Below are 14859 nucleotides of genomic sequence, written 5' to 3' on the forward strand. Positions count from 1 at the left end.
AAGAGAGGGTTTGTGTTTACATTAGCTCAGCCCTTCAAGGTCTAATGAACACTCAGGCACTTTGTATTGCACCTTGTGTGTCCGGAGGTCAAAAATGCTAGAGACAGACCTGTCTTTTTCTTGTCCGCCCCGGGGATTTGATCTCTACAGTATCTTAAAGTTGTATTTTTAAGCGAACGCACTGAGGTTTGAAGTTGCAGGCCCAGATCTCCAGGACAACTGAGGCCCTGTAATGCAGTTTCACATCTTGAGCAAATAGAAAAAAAAGGTCCAGGGCCTTTCAAACTCAGCAGTACATTGACTTTTAACTTCACATTTCACCTTCAAATGAACTCTTGGAAGGCACAAAGTTTCAACATGTATAATTGTCGCTACAAAGATGTCCCCTGCATGCAGTGGTTAAATGAAGACATCATAATCACACCTTTAGTGGCTTTGTTGAACGTTTTGTTTTGCAGATTGTCACTTTGTAGGAAACACTACAGAACATTTTCTTTAGTTCACACAGGAGAGAAACTTCATTTTACTGCAGCTACTTGAAACATATTGTTGGCATTTTTCCTTTGAGATACTGTGCACTGTGGTTCTGTGAACTAAGGTTTTGTGCACTGTGGTTTCATGGAATATCATTCCAGCTCTTCATGGATTAGTCAAAATATCCTTGATATGTGTCTTTTGCTTCCTTCATGCAAGGTATCTCGCCTTTTTCCATATTTTGCAAGTTAGCACATTTCCTTTCCTTTTGATTTGAATATACAAGACCTCATGTTCCACATTTTTTTAGGGCAGGCCTTTTACTTAGGGGCATGTCCCCCCATGACTCTGGCCTCTTTATTTCTCGCATCCAAGGGCTATTTCAACCCACACAGCATGGGAAGGTTTGTATCCTGAGTCCTTCTTCTGCACCCTTGCGTCCCTCTGCCCCATAAATAGGGTTGCCAGCCACATAACCGCCGACTCAAATGGACACTACCACAAATGAAGCATTAAAGATGTAGCAACCTCTTGCAGTCTCACCTCTGCAGACCTGCCTGCCTGCTCATTAGCTAACTGCATTTCTTCTAGCGCAGAAGATGGAATAATAACAATTGCTTATAACACCCAAAGGGGACCAACATATATACACATCATTCAATTCTTACACAGGAAAAAGTTCACTCATGACTCCTAAAGTGGACCAAGACAACCAATCCCAAGAGAGGGATTGGAAGAAAGGGGCAGAACACACCTCTATCTGTCCCTGAACCCCTGCACCTGATCCTAGGAGATGGTGGTGGGCTGCTTATCTATGAAAGTATAGAAAAAGGAAGCCACAATCATTTGTTGTGGATAGAACCACAGTGGTTGTTAACGTGTCTTGGTCCACACAAACAGGTCACGCATTCCTACAAATCAGGGTATAGTTTTTTTTATATACACCTGGGCCTTAAATCCAGGCCATAAGACAAACAACTATGTATAAAAAAAAGAACAGGAACTGTGTACATGTCTCAGGGACAGTGTTCAAAATGTATTCCCCCTGGATCATACCACACTATTCATTTAAAACAATGTGCCGACCAACATGCATTAGATTCAACGCACAATATCTAAGAAGAAACAGTAAAATCCGAGGGATTTGTTTTGCTCCAAAAAGTTGTCCAGTTAGTGTTACTTGGTTACTAATTCCCCAGACTGTATTAGTCGACCGGTTTTCAATGGCATATCATCATAATGGCCATCTTCATCAGGACCGTCTTCTAAGATACTAGTGTTGTCATGTCACTAGGGGCAAGTCCAAGCACGTTTAATAAATACTGAGGCACTTGCATGTCATTGTCTTCATTACATTGGATGAGGCGGTGTGCATTACCTGCACCTAGAGCAATGTTAAAAAACATAATTTACAATACAGTATTGTGCTCTTGTTTTTAACACAAACGCAGCGTACTTACAATGGGCAACTGATATCATGACCCGTATACACTTTTGGTGCCACATATCTGTGAAGTAATATAAAAATAAGGCTCATGTCCTGCACGAACGGCTCTACTAATAAGGTGTAAGTATCCCTACTGTGGTGATTAAGAGAGACGCTTGCGGCGTCAACACCACCTGCTTGCGCTAGCAAAACGCACTAATCCATGTAGAATTGCAGCCATGGCATGGCGCCAGCGTCACTTTGGATTGCCCAACTGATCAGAGAAACTGTATTGACCATGCAGGTGAGCCACGTATCATAAACACACTGGGTCTATTCACTGCGACAATTTCCGCACTTTCAATGCCTCGTCCTCCAGTGACCTTGCGGGGAGTGCACATAAATATATATGTTCTGGTTGCTTGTTATAGCAATAGAAAATGGACAACTTAGCTGTGCACCTATAGAGGCCACCTTACCCTGGTGAATATCCAGGTGCTGTAAAGCATATGGTAACGTGTTTGCAGATCGCCAAGCACAAGTGTATGGACCATAGGTCCCACGGAAAGGCACAATGTACTGCAGTGATCCAGTATACTCATCCGTTAAATTCCACAATGTTAATGTTATAGACAGGCCGATAAAGGAATGTCTATACCTGCCTAGAGCTTAGTGGTTTACTGAAAACGCTTGCCAGCAGATGATATCATTAAGGCCATTCAGATCAGACCGTAATCTAAAGATCTATTTCTGTTCTCGGTTGAACAAAAGTGTGTGCATATTACTGCCACGGGCCGGACAAGTTACTTTTTCAAGGACTGTCCATTTGAAATCATTTTCCGAGTGTCCCTTGCATGCAGAATGCTCCACCATGGTTGCTCTGATCTTCCTGGTCCATATGGATGATTTGTGTTTGGTCATCCTGGTTTTGACAGGTCTATTTGTCATGCTCACATATCTCAGTCCACATGGGGTATGTGATCAAATAGACAACCTTGGCACTATTGCAATTGGTAAATTGTGGCTGGTGCAAAGGGGTCCTAAGGCTCAGGTCAATCGCTAGGGACCTCTTAGTTTGTCGACATACACAGCATGTCCCATTGGTTTTGGGGAAAGCCATAGTGTAGTTTGGCTCACACAAGGGTCCCTTTGCACATAGCGATGTACCAGAGAGTAAGTTACATCGTCTTTTTAGAGCAAATCTGGGGACTTGTAAGTTGGAATGACCAACATTCAGTATTGGCCACAGTTTCGTAATCTCTTTTTGGAGTTCATTCATACGATATATGCAATATATAATTAATGCAATATGAAATATATTTGCATGCCTATGTTGCAAAATATTAAAGTGCTGTGTTGGCCCAACTAGATTCATGATAGAGGCAAATCACTAAAACAGCCAACAAATAATACACTGACCATTGATGTACAGTGAATTAAAAAGTGATTAGAAGAGATAAACTTACAATTCCTGTGAGCCAGTCCTGATGTAAGCCTTTTATGCAATAATCACTGGGATAGCCACCATTCCTACTGTCAACAGAGTGCCTTCCAGCTCAACCCCAGTTCACCTTACTTATTCCACAGATGGCCACTGTGAGAAACCAGAAGGCATCTCGCCCGCCAGTCCCCGGGGATCTCTCTCTCAGGTGGCCAGGGAACAGCCATCACCTTTGATCCAGACCTTGGGGGTGGACCAGTGCGGGAGGATCAATTTGGTGAGAGGTCTTTGGGGAGTGGGACTGGGACACCGGATGGTGAGACACGGTATCCCTCCACCTGTAACACCTTTACCCCATCCTTCCAGGTAGGATACGTGGGAACTTTACCCCTCCACCCACCTTTCCCTTTACAAACACTTCCACATGGACAGCCCACTCTGGGACAAAAGAGACTCACACCTGAGCAGTGTACCTGACATGTCCCCCTACTATGGTCAGGCGAAGGCAGGCAATTACTAACAATCACTCACACATGACTCCATTAAACTTGCCCACACAGATAAAGAGGCAGAGCACAAGAGCACACTCAGAGCGAGGCAAAGCACACGAAGGAACAGCAGTTTCGAGTCGGCAGCTGAACGATGGGAGAAAGACGGGAAACCAAGAAGGGTTTGCAAGGAGGGAAATACCCTTGACCTTTTCTGCAAGGAACCGTTACTTTCAAGAAACCTTCGAAGCAGAACGTATAAGGCCAGGTAATCGGACTGGAGAATCCTGCATTGTGTGTCAGAGATACTGAAGGTCTTCCCGCGTAACCATCCAAGGTGGGGAGGAGCAGCAGCCGTTGGGTATTGTCCTTGGCTCCAAGAATAAAGAAGCATCAGAGAGATCAACACAGCCAGAAAGTTGGGGAGACCGATGCAAGACGGTTCTGTGTTGAAGTCAAGGTTGCAAGCAGCAACATTGTATAACGAGCACTGGAATGAACATTGTTAAACGCATGTGATGAAAGACGTGAGTAGAGCTAAACTGCTGATGAATGTATGAACTTGAGAAGGAAAGATGCAATGCCGTTAACAAAGTGGTCCGGCACCGTGAGTGTGCTTAATAATCAAAGTTCTCTTTAAGGTATCCCGCCAAGAGAAAGAAAAGCTAAAAGATTGATGAGATTATTGTGTGAAATGAATCGAAGTGGTCCTGAAATGGTTTAAGCAAAACCCATTGCACATTTGAAAGTCTTCGATTTTGATATCAAGAGGATCTTAGCCCGAATAATGGAGATTTATGCTCCGAGCCCAAACGAGGGAGACCAAGAGTAAACATTGTGGTACAAAGGGGTTCAAGCCTGAAGGAGGGAGACCCATGATAAATACTGGAAGCAAGAACTTATGCATATGAAGATCCTGAAAGAAATTGAACTTTGATAGTTGTTTGTTATGACATGCCCTCTGCAGTAAGATGCTGTTATTGGAAAAGATATTTGGGCAGAAATCATTGATATCTATGCTTTGAACTGTGTTCTTGTGGCAGAGAAGCCAGAGTGTGTGTGAAGCTCGAACATGCTGCCGTACCCCATGCTGAAATTGTGGAGAAGGGAAGCCAACTACTCAACGGTCCTGAGATATTATTGCTTGAAAGCTTTTCTTTGTTGCATACATTATTGTCCCACACGCTTTTGTATTTAGAAGTATGGATTGGCAATAGGTGTATTAATATAGGCCCTTTTATTTTTACAGACTCAACTAGGACTGTGATATTATTATTTGATGGTCTTGCTTGCTCACATCCTTAGATTCAGGTTAGATAGGCGTTCAACCAACCCATTGAAGTTCAATAAACACCCTTGAACTAAGATCACTTGTGTGTGTCTTCACTGTTTGATACCATGCGTTCCTTTCACCACTCACCTCTGACTACCACTCCCATTCCCACTTCCAACCTAGCCTCCTGCCTGCTCTCTGGCTTCTCGGAAAGCAAGAAGGAATTACAGTTGCACAGCTGCTCGGCATCGGTTGCTCGGCAGCCATGTCTGAATGGTGTCTTCTTTATTTGTTATATTTTCCTTAGTAAACAGAGACTCAGGGTAGCACCCAGTGATCAGATCTATGTGCATCATTGCCCATCCTGCTTGGGCAGTGTGGGAAGGTTTATATCCTGAGTACGTTTTATGTACCCTTGCTTCCCTCTTACCCATAAGTGGGGCTCCCCGCCACATAACCACCCACACGAATAGGCACTACCACAACTGAGGCATCAAAGATGTAGCAACTTCTTCCAGTCTCACATGTAAAGATCTGCTTCCCTACTCATTAGCTAACTGAATTTCTTCTGGAGCAGAAGATGGCACAATAACAATTGCACCATAATTCTATGATTCCACCGTTAACACTGAAATAGTGAAATAGTACTTTTCCAATCTTGACAAAGGTGAACATTACCCACCACAATATGCTTTGTGCAAAACGGATTCACATGAGGACATGATTGTGTGTAGGTTTCCGAAAAAGGATGATCACAGAGCAATAAAAATTGTGACGAAACGGCACTGTTCATCCCAAATTAATAAGGTTCTAAACACATTGAAAGAGCTCATTAAGGTCTTCAGCAGGATATCTTGGATGTAATTTCTCATTAACAACCCCTCCCTTCACCGCAACACTGGGAAGCACTAGTGGCCTTTAAAAAAAAAAAGAAATATGCAATACCTTCAAGAAGGTCCATATAAAATGTTAACGTTCATCATTCCCCCATGTTCACACCTGAATGAACGTATTTCTTTCTGACTTCTGACTCACCTTTTTAACATAACCCATGACAAGGGAGTTTTTTTTATTTCTTCCACTGTCACACATATTCTAGCAATGGAGTTCATTTATATAATGTGACAAATCTGTGGATGTCGTCCCTTCTGCCCTGGGGGAGACCTCTCCCATGGGGCTGGGGCAGTGTGTCCACAGTACAATAGTCCCCTTCGGGTAGTGTACAGGTGGAGGATCACATGAGAGACAAAGCCCCTTATGGGATTTGGGACGACCATGCGCAGAGAACGCAGTATATTTCTGCTTTGTCACCCCTTTCCTCTTTGCCTAAACGAAACCCTGCTTCCCTTGTTACAAACAGTGCTTTTATCTTCTGTTGTATAACAAGCCAATCTTATTCTAAGAAAATAACTAACACACAAGAGAAATCCAACTGGCCTTCCATTTATTTCTAATACAAGTACTGATACAAAGAAGATGGCTTGGAGGGTGAAGATTTATACAGAGAATTGTGCTGAGCGGTCTAGTCTCCTGCTGACCATGATTGGGACAAACACATTCAAAATAGGCGAGGGAAACCAGGTGAGGGAGATCCCCCCTCCTTAGAGCACTTGCCAGCACCACTTAGGACTGGCTGCAAGACGGGAGAGCCGAACGCAGTGCACGGAGAAGGGAGAAGGACTGGGCATAGTCCAGGACGTAAAGACTACTTGTGTCATAGCCCAACAAACCTCAAGGCATTCCACAATCTCAGGATCCACCATCTGAACAAAAAGCACTCCATGAGAAGTGAAGAACACCGATGAACCGAAGCAACCGAACCTTGCGCAGACGTCCCACTGCTCGGAAGAAGCAAACCAAGCATGAAGGTACATGGGTAGGCAGAGAGGGACTAGAGGTCTGGGGAAACCAGGGAGCGAGTACAGAAAGCTGAATAAAAGGGTCTGGATCTCCGAGAATAAAAGAGACAGAATCCTACGCATGGCAGGAGAGTAAACCAAGCTGTCACAATTCAGAACTGCAATTCTGGGACCCGCCCCCATATGAAAGCAAGAGAATAAGAAGGTGTGGGACCCCAAACACAAGAGAGATAGAATCCTACGCTTGACGGAAGAGTAAACTAAGCTGTCAGATACAGACCTGTGAGTCTGGGACCCACACCCATATGCGAACCAAAGGATAAGAGGGTCTGAGAGCCAAGGAGATAAAGAGAGAAGATGTATATGCTTGGCAGGAGAGTAAACCAAGCTGGCACACTACTGCATGGCAAGTCTAGGACATCCACACTTATGAGAGCCAAAGGCTAAGGTGAACTTTATCTGAGAAAATACAGGGTCTGGGACCCAGCAAGATAAAGAGTTTTGTGGTACATTATTGTGAAAGCTTAAATGGGGCCAGGGAAAGGAAGACCCTTGGCTAAAAGAGTATTGTTTTGGACTCTGAGAAAGTCTAAAAAAGAAGCCAGGAATATGGAAATACTTCACCTGGCATATGGAACCTTTGTTTGTGCTGTTGTGAACTTTCAAGAAAACCACATAATAAGGAGACAAAATCCTAGTTAGTTAAGTGGAAGACGACAGAATCCAGTGGAAAGGAGCCATTACATGGATATTAGAACATTGCTTCTTCTTTGTGAGAACACTTGCTTATTTCTTAAAACCACTAGAGACATTTGAAATGTCTTGATGGCAAATAACTTTTACACTATTTCCTTAGTTGAGATAATAGCCATGCGCATAAGATTAAGGCTAAGAGTGTTAGATTCAGTCTTTGGACACGAGAGTGGCTCATCTGATGATTTGTTTGACAGTGTGATGTTTTCATTCGTTTTCTTTGAGGCAGGGAAACCCCTCTTAGCTTTAGGGACAAATAGGCATTTTACCAAACCTTCTTTTTATGTTGAATAAAGGATTATGACCCAAAACATGTTACCTCTGTGTCCGAGCTTTACTTTTGCACCCTTACAATACGCATATCTTTCATAGAATATGTTGGGAAGTCTATGTAGTGAGTGACAAATTCCCCTGCTTGGCACTGAGCGCCGGCAGCACTGTGGTGCTATGGGCTGGGGAAGCCCACACGCTTCAGGATTTCGACCCCAGGATAAGCGTTGGGGAAATTCTTTGAAGCACTGCCTGCGGTCCAGTAGTACAGCAGGGGCAGTCACACACTGCAACACCTCTGGAGATAAAGCAGGAAACATAATTCCTTCCCTCACCGGCCGGGTCCCCTATCCAAGACGAGACTTTTCAGGACCACCATAAGGATAATGTACTACATGGTGACCCAGACCTGGCCCCTTTAAGGGGCAGACCACATATAACCACAACCACCATACAGCCCCCCTTCGGACACATCAGGATGCCCCTGTAAGGTAACGGAGGGATAGTGGTCTTGTGGAGCCAACACGCGTTCATGCAAAGTTCTCCCGTGTGGGTGCAGGAACTGTCCATGAATCTATAAAGCAGGTCACATGAGTTAGGCTGAGAACCAATCAAGCAACAACCATACCAAGGGAAATTTTGGAACAACAAGATGGTTGACATATCTGAGGGTGCGGTCCAGCAGACACAGAAGACACACTGAAGGCCAGGGAAGTGCAACTCTCAAGTACTCCCTATCAGGTCTAGATACATGAATCCCCTTTCCACAAAGAGTGTCTGGAAGGATGGGCCAAGGCCCTATATTTATCCAGGCTCCCTATCAGTCCGTCTGGGAGCTTGGAGGAATGAGGATGGTAGCTGGAGCAGCAGCAGAAGAAAGAAGTTTAAAGAGAGATGGAGAATCGCATGAGTAAGAACTACAGGGGCTGGAGGATGAAACTGGAGGAGTAGGGAAAATTGGAGGAAGGGTGAGGAGCTAGAGAGGGAGAGGTTATTGAAGGAGTAGTTTGAAAAGGGCAAAAATACAGTTGTAGAGTGCAACGAGGGTTCAGATAGCAGGTAGAAGAGGTTAAGTAGGAGATTACAGAATTTTCAGGGGAAGGGGGAAAAGGGTAAAGAACAAGTTGCAGATTGTAAGGAGGGGGTTTCAACTTTTAAGGGAGAGGTGTAAATATTGTCCAGTAAGGTCTATTGAGCCAGGCAGAAATCCTGCAGGTTGTTGGAGGATGCAAGTAAGTTGAGGGAGACATCAAGAGGGTGAAAAGAGGATGGGATGCTCGAAGGAGCAAAGAAGTGCCCGAGTAGTAAGAGGAGGGTCGTTCTCAAACGAGCAAAGAAACGAAAGAAGATGAGGGTGGAGCTCAGAGGAACATGCGAAGAGTGTAGGACAGGAAGAAAGGTGGAGCCTATAGGGGTAAAAAGAGTGTGTTAACTAGACAGAGAAATCGGCAATGGGAGGGCAAAAAAAACAGGCGGTGCCCAATGAGGTATCTGGAATGGCCATGAAGCCCAGAGGCAGAAAGGTGTGCAGCAAGTAGTAAGTCAGGAGGAAGGTGAACAGGAGAGAGGTGCTGAAACCGAGAACCAATGAGGCTTCTCAAGAAGAAAGTCAACAGTAGAGCCCTGCTCCTCTGTGTTCTCGCATCCTGGCACGCCAAAGCTGCTAGGCATCCGGGTTCATCCAGAACAGGCTGTAGGCCAAACTCCCGGGCTACAGGACAGGTGGCTGACTGGATGTACCAACTGGAATACACGTTTTGAAGAGCTCTACTGAATACCGGGGTCACAGAGATTCCTCCAACCCTCACTGCAGGCAAAAGGAACTTTCATTTAGTTTTAAGACTTTTTGTTGGACTTTGGCACAAGGAACATCTTTTTTTGAACTTTTGTTTAAAATGGGATATTCGTGCACCGAGTTTGGAACATTGGGCCAATGAGAGAGAGTGAGGATAACTTTAGTGTTGGCCCTCCCCCTGAGACAACCCACATGTTCTGTCTTTTGGGTATCCATTCACTGTTTTTCATACGCTGTTGTCCTTCCCATTTCTTCCTATAATTTACTTGATAAAACCCTTAAACGGATATTTTGTGCTGTGTCTTGTCAATTGTGATAGGTTATTTGTAATGTGCTTAATACCCAGAAGTTTCTAAGCTCGACCCGGGGATCAAATCTGTGAAGCTCTGCTTCATCTTGCTTCCAAGGCCAGCGTGTTGCCCCTGACCTATCCTCCCAAGGCTGGGCCTTTATACTCACAGGTAGAATATTCAGTCTTAACATTGATTACACCAAATACGTCTTAAACCATAGATTGTTTGTTAAATACATTGTTAACAACCTTTTTTGTGAACTGGGAAATGTGGTTTATTTCCGTTTGTCATTTAAAAGAATTTTAAGAGCCAGACTTTATCACTCTAATCACTTTTACTTAAAACCGTACACACGTACACATGAAGTAATCTTGTGAATATAGAGGTAGTGTTCAATGTTACTAGTAAAATGTGATGGTACTTTGTCTCGGGAGGATAGCTCAGGGGCAACGTGCTCGCCTTGAAAGCAAGTCGTCACCGAGTACCCTGGGTTCCACCCTGGGTCCGTGCTTGGAAACCTCTGGGTAATAAGCACGTTATAAATAACCTATCACATCATACTAATCAACTGTTATTCATATTTTGTATTACTTTCTTTGTGATACTGTATATATGTACTACTAAACATGTCTGTACATCTGTCACTTTTCTGATTGTGGCACTTCCATAATACCATTCTCCACAACATAAGCAATCGCTACCATGTGTAACAATTTGTGAAAAACAAATACACAAATGTAATGCCTTGTTATTTCTTTGTAGATCCCACCTGGAAGTCAGCTCTGAGCAATGGAAGCGGCTGCACCTCTCCCTTCAGGAGCTTCTGGTTTGGCTGCAGCTGAAGAATGACCAGTTGCGAAGACAAGGGCCCATTGGAGGGGATGTTCCCACAGTACAGAAGCAGGATGACACACACCGGGTAAGATATTTAAGTGTCATATGTTACTGAGCTAAAGAATAAAATAATGATGCAGAAGGAGAAGCAAGAAAGGAGGCGGGTGGGAACATCATTAGTAATGGCAAATTCAAAGACTCAGGCACGGCCTCTTGTGGCGATATACTCATATCATATCTTTAGGTCAGGCCCCACGCCCTGCTACAAAAGTCACAGCCCTAAATTCAGCAGCACATGATATGATATTTATAACACGCTTAATAACCAGAGGTTTCTAAGCGCAGACCCGGGAATCGAACCTGTGTTGCTCCTTGTCGTCTTGCTTTTAAGGAGAGCACGTTGCCCCTGGACCTTTACGGCCCGGATAGTGAAGTTGCCTTGAAATGATAGTGTGCTGGTGATTAGGGTTGTGTGACCTGTTCAGGTTTCGAGGCAACCGCACGCCCTCTTCAGTCCGCCAGTTAAAGAAACAATGATGAAGAGGGACAGGCGACTGGGAGCCAGAATGAGGTTATTATGAACTGCAGTCACCAGAGCGGATTTAGGGGACACATTTAGTCAGTCAGGATGCTAGATTTAGGTCTAGGCAGAAAAGAGACGGACTCATGCCCCCAATGTACACCATGCACGTGAATGAGAGCGTGGACAATCTACACGCATATTGGTTCTAGTGCTCCTAATACTGAGCGGATCCTGGTTGTGGAGAGCTATTCCTCCCTGCTAACGGATTCGTCATTCGTCTTTGGGATCACTGTGGGTAAGCTGACATTGGCTGTCGTTTTCTGGATCCGCTCTGGTCTTGCTTCTTCCATGAATTATTCTGATGACGGAGGTTACATTGGTATTTGCCCCAGTATTCCCTGGTGTTTTTATCTGATTTTGTCTTTTATTATAATGAATGTATCTGTTTTTAGCGTATACATTCAATTGTATTTATTATTGTTATTGATACTGTTATAATGAACTTGTGCTAAAGGTTTTAAACCAAATAAAGTTTTGAAAATGAAAAATGGTATAGTCCCAATCAAGACATGGTACGTTCCCATTTTCCTTGGGCTGGCAAGATCTACCTTTAGACCCTCCCACTTCAGCGACCATATTCCTCCCCCTTCTTATATAAAGACGGCCTGCATTTGTCGTATAGTTAACACCCATCCTGGTCGCTACCATGATACTGACGAAGCTGTTGTCGGCCATCTGCCCATTCCCAACCCCCCACACATTTCGTGTCCATTCCCAGATTGTCGTGTATTCTGCCCAACCTCGCCCAGCTCTTCCGCCATCCTTCAATCCTTCCGCTTTCCTCCAGTACTGCCCCATGCGACTTTAATTGCACTCACACAGAGATCACAAGGACCCTTAGGGCATATATGATTTGTTCGTTCACTCCAGTTTCTTTGAATATTTAGAATTCAGACACGTTTAGTTTTGCTTTTTCAAATATAAATGCAGGACTATAAATACAGGAATGCAAAGAAAAAAGGAGCAGGATTGGGTGAGCTACTCGGTGTGCATGGTGTGGAGTCGGGCCGCTGGATATGTGCGGGCCCGACCGTCATACGCGGGCCTAGGCAGGCCGGCGTAAGCGCGCTGCGCGATGTGGTCGAAGGCAAAGGAAAACACGACCAGTTAGTTGAATGCATAAACCCATAAACTGACGCCAGTTCTGGTGGTACCTTTATTTCCGGCGTGTCAAGTGACCTGGAACTACTTGGGCATGTGACACCACATTCCTCCCAAACTTGGAGGTGTTTACACTACTGTCAAGGACAAACATTATGAACTAATACTGACACATTAAGTCTTACTCTGAGTTCATTTGGATGGGGTCTTCTGTGTGTACGCTCCATCTACTACCTAACCTCGGAGATGGGATGATGGTTTGGGGCTCTCTCTCAGGTGATATCGGGTGTTTCCTCTCTCCGGTGTGTCTGCCCGGGGATTTCGGGTTCAGCCCTATCTTCTTGCTGGTGTGTTGTTTCGGAGTCTCCTCGTGTGTCACGACTCCTCGGCGACACTTGTCCTCGAGGTGTGCACGGTGCCACCGTTTCTCCCTGTGGGGAAGTTGTGTGCTCTTCCCATAGCTCAGGTGGCACTTTCCTGAAGTGTGACACGTTGCTTGTTACGGTTTCACTCCCTCGAGTGGCGGTAACCATGCTGTGGTTGGTCGCACTGACTGTCCACGGTTGGAGTTCGAAGTTGAGTGACATCTTCCTCGGGCGTTGCTCGGTTTCTGACGATGACGGTATCGCCTGGTGTTAGCTCTCTGTGGCTGGCTCTCCTGGCAATGCTCTCTTGTTCGTTTCACCTTAGTCGCATGGCGTCTATGGCTGGGATGTCTGGCTCCGGAGCTATCCACTGAGGGTGGATGGGGAGTTCTGCCTGTATGGGCACTCCGAGCATGAGAGCGGCAGGGCTGATGCCTGTGGAGGAGAGCGGGGTTTGCCTGTGGGTTCTCAAGAACCAATATACCGCCTTCAGCCATGGGTGCCCTCGTTCTTTGGCAATGCGAATAACTTTGTTGAGCGATCCCATGAATCTTTCAGCGTCGCCGTTCGCTTGGGGCCATCTCGGGGTGATTCGCTGGTGTTTGACGTTTACGTCCTTGAAGTACTCGCGTAGTTCTTGGCTGGTGAATGATGGACCATTGTCGCTCTTTACTTTTCTTGGGATTCCATGTGTTGCAAAAATCTTTTCTAGCGTGAGAATTGTGGTCTCAGCATTGGTGGATGCCACGTGTTCTACTTCAGGATACCTGCTGAACTCATCGATCACTATGAGTAAGTATCCCTCACCAGCAATTGTGCAGTGATCCATGCTGACCGCATCCCATCGCTTGCTACTTCTTGGAGCACTGCTGATGGGTTCTGGGTTCTCTGGTCTTCTGGAAGCTTGGCAGGCTGCACAGGATCCTACTAACTCCACTACCCTTTGTTGTATGTTGGGTAGCCACATTCTGGAATTTAGGTATGCCGTTGTTTTGGCAATGCCCTGATGCCCGCTGTGGGCTAGTCGGAGGGCCCTCTCTTCCAGTGACGCAGGTAGTATGATCCAGTGTCCTTTGAGGAGCACCCCCTCGGGGGCAACGGAGAGTTCATGTCGGATCCCGAAAAGTGCTCGGAGTTTGACTTGAGCCGACATGGTGCATTGGGCCATGGATGCGAGGTAGTTATTCCAATTCCCTGACTGAATGGCAGCAGTGGTATGTTGCAGGATGGTGTCTGACTCCGTCTCACGTGCCACTTCATGTAGGGTCAGGGCCCGTGGTCGGGCGCAGGCGACTACGTGACAAACATGTTCATCCGTTTCTTTCGCATGGCGTTGTTCTCCTTCAGTGGCCGGCCTCGGGTGGCGGGACAAGTAATCGGCGGGGTTGTCTGTTCCTGGGCGATAGTCAACTTCTATGTTGTAAGGTTGCAGTTGCAGCATCCACTTCTCGATGCGTGCTGGTGGGTGGGGAGCAGATCCTCGGAATATCGGGATCAGGGGCTTGTGATCCGAGAAGACTTTTGCTCGTTTGCCGAGCAGGTACACTTTGAAGTGACGGCATCCCCATAGAATAGCAAGGGCTTCTTTTTCTATGTGAGCATAGTTCTGCTCGGGCTTAGTGAGTGCCCGACTGGCGAATGCAATGGGGAACACATTGCCGTCGTTGTCCGTTTGGGTTAGTACTGCCCCTAGGCCGACCGGGCTGGCATCAACGAGGAGTTAAGTCTGTCTTTCTATGTTGAGGAATGCCATGGTGGTGGAGGCTGACAATGTGTCCTTGATTTGTTGAAATGCCTGTTGGTGGGTTGGGGTCGATTCCCATTTTTGGTCTTTCTTCGTCAGTTCTCAGAGTGGGCTTGCGATGCTGGCGAGGTCTGGAATGAAACGCGCGCAGTATGTCGCC

General features: G+C 45.7%; 1 protein-coding gene across 11 annotated transcripts in view; it reads left to right on the forward strand.

Annotated features, from left to right (window-relative positions):
• Positions 1-14859, forward strand: part of DMD (dystrophin) — a 7616828-nt gene that overhangs the window by 5897599 nt on the left and 1704370 nt on the right. For all 11 annotated transcript variants that reach the window (XM_069639082.1, XM_069639084.1, XM_069639079.1 and 8 more), the window contains one exon: positions 10835-10991. In XM_069639082.1, the coding sequence (XP_069495183.1) occupies positions 10835-10991 (157 nt within the window). The remainder of the gene's footprint in view (positions 1-10834; positions 10992-14859) is intronic.

The sequence above is a fragment of the Ambystoma mexicanum genome, chromosome 7q (assembly GCF_040938575.1).
Source record: "Ambystoma mexicanum isolate Mex_15411 chromosome 7q, UKY_AmexF1_1, whole genome shotgun sequence".
In the NCBI taxonomy this organism is placed as follows: Eukaryota; Metazoa; Chordata; class Amphibia; order Caudata; family Ambystomatidae; genus Ambystoma; species Ambystoma mexicanum.